The sequence below is a fragment of the Anneissia japonica genome, unplaced genomic scaffold, assembly GCF_011630105.1.
Source record: "Anneissia japonica isolate Jap-2015-1 unplaced genomic scaffold, ASM1163010v1 scaffold1826_len1998817_cov189, whole genome shotgun sequence".
NCBI classification, from domain to species: domain Eukaryota; kingdom Metazoa; phylum Echinodermata; class Crinoidea; order Comatulida; family Comatulidae; genus Anneissia; species Anneissia japonica.
The window spans coordinates 248178-265730 of record NW_022742159.1 but is presented as its reverse complement, the minus strand read 5'-3'; the positions used below and the strand labels follow the sequence as shown (position 1 = coordinate 265730).

The following is a 17553-nucleotide window of genomic DNA, read 5'->3' as shown; positions in this document are numbered from 1 at the left end:
GTGGTCTAATGGTTATGACGCTCGCCTTGACAGCGAGAGGTCGCAGGTTCGAGTCCCGCCAGAGGCATTTTATTACACAATTTCTTTATTCATTTATTTACAGGACTACATTCGTTGAGAGCTACGCGATGTATTATTGTCCTTTATTAAACACTGTATTTACCTTTCTTTGATGATTTATTATATATATATATATATATATATATATATATATAGGCATATAATATAAATCAAGATAGCCGTTAATACTGCTAAATTATATATAAATCATTAAAGAAAGGTAAATACGGTGTGCTATGCTACAAGATGTGTTATCATGGCCTTTATTTGAACACGGTATTTACCTTTCTTTGATGATTTAGAGGTATATATATATATGTTTAGACTCTCACTGTAGGCTTATTTTTCTAAAGGGCGGTCACAATTTTAGGTTTACATTATGAATTTTAAGAATTAGGATTCCCTTCCCAATATCCCGTAATAAAGACATTCCATCTGTCCACTTCAATAGTGAGAATAAAACGGTAATACGAAAAAATCGAAATGTGGACCATTGTATTAAATAGTAAAACGATAAGCGATATAATTAAGACGGCTTCAATATATTACACCCACACACCTCTCTGCACCTGCAAATCCTGCGGTCTGATCTATGTAGTCTAATTTAACAGTAATAACGTATTGATTAAGGTAATTTCATATCATTGTGTTATTATTAAAATTATTATAGAATAAATTATTCGTCGTCCATCACCGTGACTGATGTTTGTTCGTGTTCACTACTCCAGTCGAAGCGCTTACATATCGGCAGGGAGAACAGTGGATAAAATGCCTATAGGCCTGACGGATTCAACCTAAACAAAATAGAATACTGATATTTTTTTTTCTCGATACATTTGTCTGCGAATAACTATCAGAGCTCAGATTGCCTACATTCGACCTTTCTAGTTAAGTCCTTGCTAGCGTGTCAATCAAACTTAACAACTGACCAATCAGAGCAGGGCCAGGAATACGCGCGTATCTAGCACGCCAGTTGTCGCACAAACGCACGTGCCTTGCGTATATTTTTACACTAGTGGGACCTTAGCAACAATATCCTGGGGGAGGGGGCGGGGCTTAGCGGAAAAGTCCATTCCCACCACTAAATTTGGTAGGATAGGTTTGTATTGATTTTAGACATGTAGTCTCGTATTTGGCAATTACTCGGGGGATGGGAGCATAGAGAAAATAGAATAGAACCGTTCTATTTTCTCTATGATGGGAGCGACTTTCGTGTGCTATTTGGAATTATTTAATCTGTGAAAAAGTCATTTAACACTTCCAAGTGATATTTGGTCAAGCGGATGTGATTGATTGCCCAGTTGTCGTTGTTTCCAGATTAAACTGGTTTTCAGACAATGAGACATAAATTAGCCCCACAAAATATTCCTATGTTGCAACAGGTCCATTTTTAACAAATGCATAATGGGGGCGGGAACATGCCAATGTGTAGTAATTTATACTGGTGGATGACACTTTGAACTTTATTGGAACACTTTTGTATCAGTGGTGCACACCATCTGGTAGTGCATCCAAATAACAAAAACACATTTCACAAAATACAAAGAAAAGATACACAAAAAAAAAGGAAAAAAAAAAGAAAAAACAAATTTAAAATGATTGAGATGTAAACATTAATGAGTACAATGGAAGGGATATACCATGAGCTAGAGATGGGTTGCCCAACTCGACAAGGCGGACTCTTGTATCTTTCATCCGATGCCTCCAACAATTAATCAACATGGAGTATACATGATACAACCAGGGAGCAGTCATATTACGTAATAACAACCAACACCAACCAATGCCGGACGATCTCGGCAGTTGAATACTATTTGTTATATATATATATATATTATATATATTATATATATTCGAAATATATGTAGAATATAATATAACCTAACAGTAATGAAACTCAAATACGTAAGATGTTGACTTTCTGAGCGAACCAAACTCAAATAAGATTCGCCAAAAATTCCTTCGAATTTACTTGTTCTGCTTTTAATTAAATTTAGAAGCATTGTATCTCGTCAAAGAGGAACACATGAATGTGGATGGATATCGCAGTCAATATTAACATGAATGCAATTATAAAGATTATGAAACGTTCATTATATAACATAATTTGTAATATAGTATTAATAAAGACGAATAGTAAAGAAACTCTACCAATGTGATTGGTAGTTGATACCCGTCAATCAAATCAATAACCTGATTTCATTGGTTGAAAATGATTACTCAAGCGTGTCTGTTTTTGCATCGTATGGCTGTTTTAGTTATTATTAGTCAAAACATAGTACAGTCGTTACTGTAGTATTGAGGTGGATTAGTGGGCTGCTATTCATTTGGGTTTCATACGGTGAGTTAAACATTCCATTCTCGTAATGATTCTAAAAAGCCTTTCTACCTTGTGTGTTTCTATTGCTTGTTGTTTAGATTATCAACGTGGCGGTTTCTCTTGTACAACAGGCGGTAAAGATTAAGCTAGGCCACGTTGGATTCTAAGCATGAATGAAAGCTATGCTCGTACTTCATGGACCGAGATATCAACAATACTAGTATCAAACAGTTACTGTATCTGTAACTTATTTTATCTTATTGTAATTGATTGTATCTGTCTTGAATTTTAACTATAAACTTATCGTCTGCATATTAGGCATACCAGTATATATATATATATATATATACAAACACACACGTGACATATATATGTGGGTATGTGTGTGTACGTGTATATGATAAATATTTATACTGTAAACAGTAAGGACTTCCCCTAACTACTGTCTATTGAGAACATCACTGTTTTTAAGTGCTCGAAGCAAGGACACCTTACAGTACTTACTAATCTTTGCCCGAAGCACTCAAGCGAATTCAGACACACCGCAGGAACTTTTAAGTATGGTGATCTAAAATAAATAATTGTATATAGGCCTAGGAAACTCTAAACCATGCGGTAAATGCTTTATAGATAAGAAGAAGGGGTATGGCAGAGGTTGCCTTTGTGAGCGGAAATTGTTTATAAATATTATAAAAATATATATAGTATATGTGGGTACTTATATACTGTATGTACTGTGTGAATTCATAGCTGGTTAGCCCCAATATAATCTATATAGAAAAGGCAAATAAAAGTTGGATATACATTGTACGCATGTACTATAACAATTTCCCTGATATGTACGGTATGTATATGTGACCAACCCATAGAGACCATGAGCACACTATGTGCCAGCCGTCATAACAACAGAACATTAAACGTGGCCACGAGACATTGAGATGATGCAATCGTAGGACAGTCACGCTGACGCAGCAAAGTATGTTGTCACAAGAATCGTTAATGGTTATGAATGGGTGGAGTTTAAAACTGGAAGTAAATAATTGCATTACTCTTTGGATATTCAAGAATATAAACAAAGACTGACGTCACAATCATTATCGCATTTTCATTTGAGTATACATAATGAAATGCTACATCATATCTTGGGAGCTGAGGCGGAAGCTTTGATTATGATTTAAAAAACGTGTGAGGCAATCAGCAGCCTAGAGCAGACGGCATCAACATTAGTGTCATTAACTCCCGCGTGTTTTGTTGGTTTTTTTTTAATTAAAGGTGCATCGTATCGTACTACAGTAATTGAGTAGCCAGCAAAAGTTGTCTGTATCGTTTGTTTTGTATCGATTTCACAGAAATCGCCATTACGAATTAACCTCGATTATGAAGGCTAGATACACAACCTTTTGTTCTTGACTATTGTTATACAAATTTAATGGCCCAAGGTAAAGCCCTATGGAAGGCCTATTCCATAGCTCCAGCTTTAGGCTTAAGCCTAGATAATCGCCTACTGTAACTGCTGTAGGACTACAAATAGCATATATTCTACTGCGAAATACATATTTTGATACTGTATTTATTATTGTATATGAACCGTAGTGCGTACACAATGAGGACTGGATAAGGTAAATTGGTGTCATTTCAAATCCCACAACCAATTAATGTTGGCAAAAGAAATCCTTACATCCGGATACTTCCGTCAGCTTAACCCATGTCTCTGTGCATTTATTTAAACAAGATGAAACAATAAAAATTTAGGTCTACACCCTTGCATGAATGTTTCGGGATATAACTATAATGTAATCGCGAGTGCAGACAATCAAATGAACCCCGGTGGGTTCATTTGTGTTCAAACCTGGGTCCCACCGATTAATCGATTAATTTAAATTAGCTATGAAACAGCTATTCTCCTAAAGAAGTGTAGGCCTACTTGACTGTGGTACCGGTAGGCCTACCACTCTCTGAAGTTGTCTGTTTCTGCCATTAGGCCCACTGATTATTATAAAATCTTGCTGAAATAGAGGTAATTGCCTTTGATACCAATTTACAAAGGGAGTTGGAATACGAACCACTCACCTCGTCCGCTTTTTATACTAATAATGCCAGACGTCAACAAAACAAAATTGACACCACTTGCGTCTTCAACAATTTCTCCAGGTCCAGAATATCCAGAATTTTATAATTCTGTGGTCATAGCAATGTTAGAAAGAGACAGTGGTGGCGCCAGAGGGGGCCTGGGTTTATACCCCCCCCCCCGGTCGGAGAAGACGATATATTTTGTCGGGGAACAAACAAATAAAAAAAAAATATTTACATGTAATATTCGTTTAGCCACCATATTGTTTGTGTTTATCACAACAACAATAACAATAATAATAATAATAATTCAATGAGACTAATTAAAAATAATTTGCGTTCTGTTATGACAATTGCTCATTTACATAGCCTCATGATGGTTGGAATGCATCGTGATAGATGAAGCAACCTCGACCATGACAGCGTGGTTGACAGATTTAATGCAAAATAAAAAATTTCATTTTCAAGAATGAGGATTTGAAAATAAATTAGATGGTTACATTGCATACTCATTGTTTCTTGCTTTATTCAAAATGTTTTGGTTTTGGAAGCTGACTTCAACAATAGAAAGCATAGCCTACATGAAGTCATATTATAGTAACTCGATGCCTATCAAATAAGTAATAAAAAATCGCCATAAATCGTAAAATACCCGTGGCTTCCAGGGGGATCAAATAAGTAATAAAAAATCGCCATAATTCATCAAATACCCGTGGCTTCCAGGGGGATTCGCCCCCTGGACCCCCACCGGGGGCCCTAGGCGGTCCCCAGCCAAGTGATGACTCGATTTGCTCCACTAGCGCCCCCCCCCCCGTCGGGCCCTTTAGCCCTTGGAAGCTGTGATATAGATGTGTATAAGAGACAGGGAAAGAGACACATGGCATCACTCCCCCCCCCCCAACACCAAGATCCCCAAGTAACATATGGTACCAATCTTCTACCAACCGACTACACAAAACGGCACCAAGGAACCCACTTCTCGACGCACCCAAACCAGAACAAATGCCTGTACTCCATATATCCATGGACGCTACCTGAAATAGAGTCTTCTACTAGAAAAGAAAAAAAAAATAAACAGATACTCTCTGATTTAGGACGTCTTTAAAATCCAGTATAACAACTTCGACATCTGTCGTGTATCGCCTGCTTCAATGTGCTACCGTATTCTACAACCATCCCTCCCTCTTCAGTGTTTCTTGTGTGGTATTCCTAGCGATGGTCTTGCATATGCGGATGCAGACATCTCGTCTGTTCCTTGCTTTCTAACGATCAACATTCAACATTGGTAAGTGTTTCCTCGTTAATGCACAAAGCTGGATCAGGTATGAACAGTGTCAATAGTAGGTGATTAAAAATACCACAAAAATCGCAGATAGATTTCGACATTTTCTAAACATATAATCCAGTATCTTAACTTTTCTAATATCGTTTCTTTCAGGTGGGCATACTGAGGGAAGAGACAATAATGGGGAAAGGACAAGGTTCCAAAGATGATCCTGATGGGGCCATGGTACTTAAGCGACAGGTGGGCCTAGTTGGAGGAATCGCCCTACTAGTAGGCACTATCATTGGCTCTGGTATATTCATATCACCCAAAGGTGTACTACGATCGACGGAAAGCCTCGGAATGAGTCTAGTGATATGGATGGTGTGTGGTGTTTTAGCTATGCTGGGTACGTATCATTGTATTGAATTATTTTTTTCATTAGCCTATCTAATCAATATTTTGTCTGGGGATGCGTACGTTAGTAGAAAAGTGTATGTGTACACTGAACTTCATGACGGGGCACCGTATCATACCGTATATGATGGTTTCGTTTGCCATTCGCATGAATCTCGTATGAAAACCACCACAGATTTGAGACATGCAGCCAAGCCCTAAAATCGCTGTCGATTGTGGAAATATCGCCGAGTACTTTGACCGACTAACGTGAGCAGTCTGCACCTTCTCGCATGGTAAAGACGTATGAAACGCCAAAGGGGCAACTTTCAAAACACAGTAGATTTGCCTTTTTGGCGTTCCATAGAGATTGGCCTCGGCGTCATAAAACGAAAAAAACACTAGCATAAGTACTGTACCATACGTTGAAATTGGATCTCCATGGATATACATAGGGTCTGTGATAACATCATCATCTTTGACCATTACAAATTGCATTTTGAGCGCCTCTTTAAAAACGAATTTAATAGATTTGACAGTGCATGATTACACTGGTTTGATATGAGCGGGAATAGCGCCAAAAGTCAAGGCCGGAGTGGGATTATACCCAAGAATTGGAGATTAAATGCTGAGCAATGAAAAATTTGACCTTGCTCGTTTCTATTTTGTTCTACACAATCGGTATGTTGCCGGGCTGATTTTTCTTTGTGATGGACCATAGTTGAAGTACTGAGTTATCCGATAAAACATAAACCAATAGGCCTATACGGTATTTAACCAATCGGTTTTTGCAGACAAATTAATGTAAAGACCTAACGGATTACAAACTCATAAAACCGATACCCTCTCTCTGCTCCCTTTTTTCTGATTCTTGATGCACAGACGACGACCTTTCATTGTGATCGGTGTGAACAAAGATGATGTCATTATCTGCTCTTGCCACAGTCAATGTTTGTATTTATCTATTTAGTTATTTATTTATTTATTTTTATTTTTATTTATTCATTTATTTATTTATTTTTATGTATTTATTTATTTATTTATTTACTTATTTACTTATTTATTTACTTATTTATTTATTTTTTTTACTTATTTATTTATTTACTTATTTATTTATTGTAATTAAAAAATGCGAACAAACACCGATGGTACACTCTCAACAGTACACAATGCTTTAACATACAAAACAAATACATCAGATACACACATGAAAACCACAAGATAGTAATCACATAAGTTAAATAACATAATGAAAAGAATGTTGTTCACTATACCACAACAGGACGAAAACATTGAGTTGGTAATAAATGTGCAAAAGGTTTCAGCCTATTCCTGTTTTCAAAGGATGTTTATAGTTTGTGATCCAGTTATTTCCATTTAGCTTAACTACATTCATGCGTAGACCGATAAAAATGTAAAAACAATTATTAACGGTAGGCTTACGTACTTCAGTACTGGCCTACTGATAACCTTTCGTGAAAGAAAAAAAATTCCCGCGAGAAACTAATGTAAACATCACACCGAGGATTAATCAAAACTTCCGTTTCAACCGAAGTAACTCTGCATTGTGATCCAAATTGTTATTTCTAAATCTTATTTGATACTTTTTATCGAACATATTTGCTGGTGCGGAACCGCGCGTATTATAAAATGGTGACACGCTTCGTTACTTTAAATTATTGATATGTGGAAAATCTCAGAATATTGACATTTTCAAAAGGCATTAATTATAAAGATGTCATTTGGAAGCTGTGATATTAATAATGACGACAAGTCGTGAAGTAACTACAAGACACAGACTTAACACTGTCCTCAACAAGTACTGTACTGTATCCCTTTGTTCTGAAACTGCTTGAATTGAAAGAGGTTTGGGGGTGGAGTGTAGTGGTGTAATCTCGATTGTATGTATATGAAGCTTAATGGAGCCGTGGGTCTCATTTTTTGGGTATATTTGTACTTGCTTTGTTACTTAAAAATTTAAATATTCATATATACCAAGGTTGTTTTTAATTGCAACGAATCTATTGTGCTGGCTGGTAGTTTGTGTAAATAGAGCTAATTACCTATCGTATCAGAAAGCCGGTATACGTCCTTTGTTCAACAATGGAGGCCATGCTTGCTGAATCCTAATTGTCTCCTGTTTATTTATTCCTTCTAATATTTCCGTGATTATCTTGTTATTTCTCGTTCTTTAGGAAATTTTATAGGACCAGGCATGGCCTATCAGTCGTTCCTCTATCCAAAATGTTCACTTCATTTATTTCCTAATGAGATTAAAGCAAAGATACTAGAAATACAAGATAGAGCACTCGCATAGCAAAAGTAAGGCGGAAGTAGGTCCAGAGGTACACGGTGCCCTTCTCTTTTTATAATGCAAGTTTTCTATACTTGGTCCAGACGTATAGGGCGCCCTTCCGTTGCTAGGTATATCCAGACGCACACTAACGGAGGAAAACTTTATCACTAATCAGAGCATAGAGAAAATAGAACATCAGAGTCCGGTCATACGATTCTGCGCTTTTGTGTCTGTCATTTTATTGTTTTGATTTATTTATACTACTTGTTTGTATCTTATGGATAATGGCAACGATTTCAACCTCCGCAAAAGGAAATTATGTATTCACAGTTATGTAACGGTGGCAGAACTTTTTTAGATCCAGGCGTACGCGGCGCCCCATTGTTTGTATTCCCACCATGCATTTCGGTAGAACAGTTTTTTTCTGTGGAGAACTCTATCTTGTGTTTCTTGTACCTAAGTTCCAACACTGTAATTAGTAACACATTAAATAATCGTCAGTGATATAGGCCTACGGAGATATGAACAGATTGCCGTTGTTGTTCTCCTCGTCTCTTCATTTGTAATTATCGTCAACATCATCATGATTTCATCATCGTCACCATCATCTTCCTCCCCTCCTCAACATCATCATGATTATCATAATCACGATCGTATGATCGTCATCATCATCATCATCATCATGACCTTCATCTTTGTCGTCTCATCATCTCAACATCACCATTATCTTGATTCAACATCATCATCATCATCCTCATCATAATCATGATAGCAGCATGATTCCTCAATAGACACCTAAACATTGCGTCTAGGTTCTTCGTACAGTATACCAAATCATATATTTATTAAAAACATAAATTCAATTAGGCTATGAAATTCGAATCTTAATACGATCAATGCCCATGTTATCGTAACCTCCAAACTCGTCGATTATTATTCATTCGAATTATTAATATTCAGATCTTGGAAATGTAATCAATAACACCGTGGTTGGATCGTGGGCTTCAGTGAATGAACGGTGAAGAACTCGAGTATTATTTATTTGAATCAGCTTTTATTATTACCGTATAATGAACCGGAAGTTCACGAGTGGGCGTAATAATAATACCTAATATTTAGTTCACGGCAAAAGTTCAAATAACCAAATTGGTCGTGTGTTGGCGGTCGTTAATGTGTTAATGATCAGATATATCGTATTAAAAAGCACTATGTACAGTAGTTGTTCCTTTTGCCCATCAATCTCGTATTGCCCAACCCAAGTATTGCCCAACCCAAAGATTCCCCCACGAAGAGTAAGATCCCCGACGGGGCCCCTCACCCACCTTAGTCACACCATGGTTGGTTAAGATAGGTACCTGTAGATGACTCTAAAAGCATTCTCAGGCGGTGAAAATGTTTTAAAGCAGTATTCTCCCTACTGGGGTTCTCTCCAACCGTGGGTCATATTCTCTCTGGCACTCCGCTGGCCGCAACTGTCTCAACCGATATCCATCTATCGTTTTTCTACATTAGAGCCAATACCATTCGCCCTACACATGCCCAGATGCATTCTAGGTAACCTATTGGGTAGAAAAGTAGGATAGCCTTCATGTATCCTGTTTTCAGATAAATAGGATATTACAGTCGCTATAGTAGGGTATGGATTTCAGCTTTGTCTTTAGACCATGTATAATTCACAAGTAAAGAAATATTGTAGGCCTAAGTATATTTCTGATGCCAAACCCAATAAGGGGACAGTTTTGCTTTTCCTTAGTGTCACCTGAATGGGGGTCCCTATATCCAGGGGACATAGGGACTATTTTTTGTTTGTCCCACCTAATAGTGTTCAGCAGTATTGCATTTCGGTGGCTTGCATCACATTTTTGTTCTGATTTTGTTTCTTTCACTATCAACTTAGGCGTATAATGTGAGTGTATTGCCCAATGGTTGTATTATCTTCAAACTATAAAAGTATAGCGTATGGGGGGCATGTTTATAAAAGTACATTAAATCCGATTAACTTATATATACAAACATATAAATACATTGTAAAATAATTGTAATAATGTAAAATAATTATTGAAAATAGTTCAATGGTTTGTTAGTAGGCCTCATACATTGGTAAGCCTACCCGGCCCATCATTGTGTTCATTAAGTTGGAGGACTCAACTAATCCATGCATTGTGAAAGTTACGTAAGACCTTTAGAATCGTTGCATCATAAAGTGATCTACTTTATGTTCTATAGATTTCTATGGATGTTGTCGCTTGTAATATTCTATAGAAAAGCAGGCTTATCCTGAAACAGTAGAAAATTCAAAGTCGACCCCCACACATTAAACAATGTGTGTTACGCGTGAAACGAAAGCGCGCGCGTCTGCATCAACGCGTCTAAATTGTTCTGTGTGAATCAGCCTTAAGAAAACCACTATGCTATTAACACCGGAATATTTATTTATCCGCCCACTATTGTAAGTTGTCAATGTAACCTGAGAACAAAATTGCTGAAATTTAATGCACCCTCATGTTCTTTTAAAAGATAAATTAGAAGGGGCGTACATAATGAACAGTTTGTGTCGAGTCATGTAAGAACATATGATATTGTTAACGTAGACCTGAAAAAAAGTACGCTCTCAAATTGAAATTGAAAAATATTTCCTTGCCAATTACCGTCTAAATAAATTTCGTTTTTTGTATAGGCCTTTGAATTTGTTAGTTAATAATTGATAGATCAGCGCAAAGTATATTTTTCGAAAGTCAAATCTCATTAGAATAAAGAAAAAATAACAATTTCAATTTCATTCTCTGTAGTATTTTAAAACTATAATTAACTTTATTTCAAACAACTTAACCAAATATACTATATAAGACTGCTGTATGTACAGTTTACATAGATTAACAGGCCTATATGTGTATACAAATTTAATAAAAAATATCAAAATATTGTTACATTATGCACGTACAAGTCTTTTTTTTTTTTAAATTTTACATTTCTGTACTGTGTTGACATGATTGTTAAACTATTTAAACTGTGCGTCGTAACTTATACGAGCACGTTACCATTTGGTCGTCTACAGACCAGAGAAGTCAATACAGACACAGAAACAATGTTTGTCTAACAACATTTGCTTACACATACCCGACAGTGAACCCGGATAAGTACGCTACTCCGAAAATTAAACCTATTAAAAAATTGTACTTTACGCCTAATGCAATTTTGTTTGAGTATTATTCTAAATATGGGTTCAGATGTACACATGATACCAACCACATCACAGGGTGGTCTCTTGAATCGATTGCGTTTTAGCATTTTTCACTGAAGACATTGACACTGAAGAACGACCCATTCCTGGAAGTGAATGTAATAATTACGTGAGGGGATAGAGTTCATGACCGTATGTCATCATAATAAAATAAATAAGACTACATGCCTCTATTCGCGCCTATATCTATTCATGTTTGTACTTGTGACAAAATATTGAGGGAAAAGTTAGTTAAAATAAGTTTAAAATACGTGTACTGTATGTGTACGTGAAGAATGTACCTACATACTAACCCATCGAACTGTCGACACATGCGAATGAACGTTGATATTTTACCATGTAATGTTTTCAATTAGGTGCGGCTACGGTGTTTTATTTCCTCTCTGTAGTGGTACCAGGATTTTCGCGATGGTGGGGGAGGGGGTGTTTGGACGACGTCCCCGAAGAGACCAAAGTGGGTGTGGTCGGGCGTTGCTCAAAATCTTTCGAAGTGGTCCAAATATAACAATTTAGGGGTTTTAAAGGCTTTTTTATTAATCGATTTTAGCGTCTACTAAATATATTGAAAATACATAAGCCTATTTATTATTTTTTCTCCGACGAATTGTGTTTTTTTTCTCTAACGAAGGGGACCTTGGTCCCACACGCGCCACTCCTGTTTCCTCTCCTCTCCTCAATTCAATGGGAAAGGGAGGGGTAGAATATCCGATTAAAAATTAAATCTTGTGAGGGTAAATACTGCGCGCATTTTAATTTTTAGCTCATTGCTTAGGTTGGAACGCGTGCATACTTTACTTCTCTGTTCATGTGATAAAGGATACATGTAACATTTTTGATGGTGAATCATTTCCTTCATATTGTAACATTATAGTCGGCCGCCATATTACGTTGCTGATGCAATAATGATCCATTTTGCAATCACATTTTCAGTCACCTGCAATCAACGTGATGAAAGCAGAAGTGAGAAAGATTAGGCCCACTCATCGAATCGCTTCATTCTACATCTCTTCATTGCACAAGGGAGTGACTACGGTGACAATCACTCCCAGTTGACAAAACAACTTTTTCTCCCACTTCACGTACGAAACCAATACAACGCAGGAAAAGTGAGGAAATTAATTAAAAAATATACGTGGTTTCTTGGTACATAGTCTGGATTATGTATACTGTATCAACACGTGTCATAATATTGGATTCGTTCCAACACTAATTATTACTGAGTTTTAATGAGCATGTATAACCAGATGCATTCAACCATCGCATAACAGTTTCAAAACATAGTGATGTTTTGCTCGTCAAAACCTCACTGATATGAAATGTCCTGAAGCAAACTTAAAACAATTGATTATTAAAATAAGATGCTATAATTTAGTCTGTTGTAATTACAACAGTTGATTATTAAAATGAGATGTTATAATTTAGTCTGTTGTAACTGAGTAGTCCTAAGTGTCCCCCCCCCCCTTTTCGAATACACTGGATCCGCCATTGGCTTATCCTTATTGTAGCCCTCGTGCAATATCTTAAAATGTTAATAATATTAATATTTAAACTCAAGGTCAAGGTCAACGCGGTTTATAGAAAAAAATACTCAATTGTACTTATTCGTCTGGAATGTAAGGCATGTTGCCCGGAATGAATGACGGCTTCCTTCCTCCACTTCATGCGTATACATTGTAAGGCAAGCCTATTGTTATTTTGTATAGCGTGTTGCCATGACCTTATTGTACAATTGTTCATTGTTGTGAAGTTACTATTATTCTGAACTTAACTCAGACTGATCGTTTCATCGTCATGATATTTTTAAAAAGTTCACATTTGAAATATCTGGCGCAATGGTAATCTTCCCGAAATGTCGATGGAACTTTAACTGACCAATCAGAACTGAGCTAGCCAACAGGAATACGCCAAATAGAATATTGTTGACACGATTTTTATAAATACTGTATACTTATTTGCCCATTTCAATCAACCAATTTTACATATTGAGGAATTGTAGGCCTAAATAACAAACTAAAACACCAGTACTGTGCACTAGAACATTAATTGGGAAAGCAATTTAAATTTTGATTATAAAGATTTCAATCATTTCTTTATTATTAATAATATGCTCATATTTCACAAAATAAATATAATTCCTACGTCATACCGTTTGGAAAATCGACGATGTTAATTTTACAACTTTGCAGATTGTTAGCCTTTTTAAACTGTGACTGTTATTGCAATTATTTTGTATTCTAACCCTGTTCTAAAGTTTTGTTGCACTCTGAACTGAGTTGTTTTTTTTTCTAATTACATTTGCAGCGTCGTTGTGCTATGCCGAACTGGGGACAATTATACCAAAATCTGGCGGAGAATATGCCTATCTCGGTGAGGCATTCGGACCAATCCCTGCATACCTATTCTCCTGGACATACGCAATCGTTCTGAAGCCGAGCTCTTTGGCAGCGATCACACTAACTTTTGGGACATACTTTTCCCAGCTGTTCGTCTCTGGGTCTTGTTCAGCGCCGACGTACCTCATCAAAATGTGGGCAGTTTTAGCGATACGTAAGTATAAATTATCGATAATTACTTATACTAGTTGTCGATCCAGAGAGGGGTAAGTGGAACTTCCTGCTCGCCGGGCGTAACTAAGATTTTTGGTGCCCAGGGAAAAATGGAAATCCCCACCCTTCAGTTTGGAGGTTCTTGTTCTGAGTTTGTGGGTTAATAATCGATAAAAGGAGAACAAAATAACTTCAAGCAATATCTTCGAAACTTTGTCTTTGTTGTTTTAGTGTCCCTTTAGTTTCACGTTCAATCTATCGTGAACCGGATTTTCTTTGTAAACTCAAACTACAGTTGTAGGTCTAACTAAATCTGTTCAATAGATAACCAGATAAAAGTTGATGTCGCTGGATAGTTTGGACACCAACAAAACCAGTTCCTGCATTATACTATGATGAAATTGAAACAGTACAACCCCTCGTTTGAGACACTCATTTTAAGGGACACCTCCATTGGACACTTTTCTGTCCGCGATGCGTGGAAAATATAGTGTTACTGTATAACACTACACTTTTTTTATAAGAACCAGTAAAATTTTGCCCAGGCTCAGTGTTCTTATTTTTTTGCCGATTTTAGGCTCAAAATGTTTTTAATATTTTCTTATTTTACACACTTTTCAAACATAGAAAATTATTATTGTACAGCAAAAATGGGCCCTGGAAAAATTGCGCCAGAAAAAAGGCCTGGTAAAAATGGCCCCAACTGACAGTACACCTGATTATAGGGGGTGTTACATAGTCACACCTACATTACTGCACATAAGGTACAGATATAAATTTTTGGTTTTTCAAAAACCTTATTTTACCATTTTACCTCAGCCTCAACTTGTTCTTATTTTTTGTTTTTAATTTTTAAGCAATTTCAGCCTCAGTGTTCTTATAAAATGTGTTCTTATAAAAAAAAAAGTCTAACAACCAATCCCATTCAGCGGAGACCCACATGAAGGGTCTCCGCATTTGATTCCGAAGGTGTCCTATTAATATTGTTTTACTGTATTTCGTTAATTGCAGCATTATTTATAGAGATCTAAATAGATTTTACTTTTCGCAAATTTTGTTTTACATTTGCTGTGTTATGGAAAGTATCCTATAGGCCTATTTTACTTTTTCATTTTTCTTCAAAACAACTTCAAATCAAGGATCGATACACCTGTTCAAAAAATAACATTTATTCCCATTCTTTCAACAAAAAATAACATAATGTGAAACTGAAAGAATGGTTATAACATAAACAGCAGATTGTATAGAGCTCGTTCTGTGTATTTGTTTATGTTTCACATTATCTTTGTTTGTTACAGCTATTTTAACCTAGTTGTTTTTTGGTCATTTCTCCATTCACAAGGTCCGTAAGTGCCACAGAACACGTTAGTATGATCCTTAGGTGCATAGGCGTAGATCCTGGGGGGGGGGGGGTGGATGGGGGATATATCCCCCCCCCAATATTGACAAGGGGGATGGTCCATTGTATCATCCCCCCAATATTTTGACTATGTATGGGATAAAATGGAGCTTTACACACTTGTTTCAGAGTCTCGCGTCCTTGTCAGTGGGTTCAGTGGCGGATCCAGGAACTCAAAATAGATGGGGCCAGGGAAGGAATTTCTCAGAAAGAAGGTACAAAGTTATGATTATGGCACCTCTGATGGCCGAAAATGACACTCTCAGACTTAAATTTGATTATAATTTTTTGTTCTCCATTTTTCTTATAATTTGGAAAAATTGAAGGGAAGGGGCAGGCCGGCTCAGTCCCCCTTGAATCCGCCACTGGGATTTTCTGCTTTTGTGACTCTCAGACAATGATTCCAAATGAATAAATAAATACTGAATCTTGAATGGTTTATATACTTCCTTTTCAGTCCTCATTGCTTTCATCAATAGCTACAGTGTAAAATGGGCAACGAGGGTGCAAGTTGTTTTTACTGCTGCGAAGGTCCTTGCACTTGTTATTATTATATTCGTTGGATTTATAAGAATTTGTCAAGGTAAGGGATTAATATATAAACCGTGCACTCACGCTGCTCCCGATGCGATTCTACGCAGTGGCGCGTGCGCGCGCACACACCTGTGTGAAGAGATACGTGTGCCTGTATGAGGGAGAAGGTATGGGTGCGTGTTTCTGTGAATATTGTACTAGTTGACTCCTAGAGATTAGGCCTGCGTGTGCCTGTGTGTAGGGGTGCATGTCTATGATTAACAGTCCATGCGCCTGATATGTCACGTTGTTATATATCAAGTAAAATCACGCAAGCTTAATTGCTGGTTCTATTTATATTATTATATTCCCATTCAAATGAAATAGCAAATCAATGCTTCCACGTAGCCTATGTTGGCACAGCTGTGTTCATTATTATTTCTTCACACCCACAGGCTACACAGAACATCTGGATCCATCCATTTCCTTTGAGGGATCGTCTACGAGAATTTTTGCATATGGAATTGCATTTTACCAAGGACTCTGGGCCTACGATTCATGGTATTTGATATGAATACGTTGTTAGCGTTTCTAACAGTGGAGGAAGAAGGCTACATATTTCTTCCATGCCCCCTGTAGATACACTACTGCAGTAATTGAATAACGGTCCCCCTCTACTTAAAGGCTCCTTCATTAGTGCCACCTCCATTTAAAGGCCATCCTTCTGCGGCCCCATGATCGCCTATTTTTTTTTTTTATAATTATGGTAATCTACTTTCTAATTAAAGACCACAAAAATTGCGGTCCCAAAAGTAGTCTTTAAAATGGAGGAAAAGGAAAAGGATAAGGATGAATTATGATTGCAATACTTCACTTACTATAGAGGGCGTAGGTACATGCAAGGACAAACTTGGATGTTCCTACACAAACACATTTCGTGTGGGCTTAGTTTGTATGAGTGGTGATAGGATATGACAACAGTCTACAGGAATTGCAAAATAACAATATTTTTGCTTTTTTATTTTTTACAGGAATCAGCTGAATTTTGTTACTGAAGAATTAGTGAATCCTAAGAGGTAAGTGGCGTTATTCAACATGTTGGCCCGGAAGAAAATAATCAGAAATAATATACATAATATTATATAAAAATATCATAATAATGATAATAATATAATATAATATCATTATATATCATTATATAATATTATCTCATATATTATTGTATTCTATTTATTAAATAATATTGAAATACTTTTAGTTATTATGTACCGTATTGTATGTCTTATTTGCTATATTGTATACTGAAATAATATATTATTATATATTATATATATACTAATATGTATATATATATATAATATAAACAAATAGATAAATAATAACATCAGTGCTCGAATGGGAAATTCGAGTCCTGGTATTATTATTTCTTTGTTTGTTTATTGCGTTTA

The 17553-nt window shown here is 36.5% G+C and overlaps 1 protein-coding gene across 1 annotated transcript in view; it reads left to right on the top strand.

The window, feature by feature from the left end:
- Nucleotides 1-2274: 2274 nt before the first annotated feature.
- LOC117119039 (b(0,+)-type amino acid transporter 1-like) overlaps nt 2275-17553 on the top strand; it is a 19995-nt gene continuing 4716 nt past the window's right edge. Inside the window, exons 1-6 of the mRNA XM_033263849.1 lie at nt 2275-2401; nt 5889-6123; nt 13949-14194; nt 16050-16175; nt 16561-16666; nt 17137-17181. Coding sequence (XP_033119740.1) covers nt 5916-6123; nt 13949-14194; nt 16050-16175; nt 16561-16666; nt 17137-17181 — 731 coding nt within the window. The 5' untranslated portion in view covers nt 2275-2401; nt 5889-5915. The remainder of the gene's footprint in view (nt 2402-5888; nt 6124-13948; nt 14195-16049; nt 16176-16560; nt 16667-17136; nt 17182-17553) is intronic.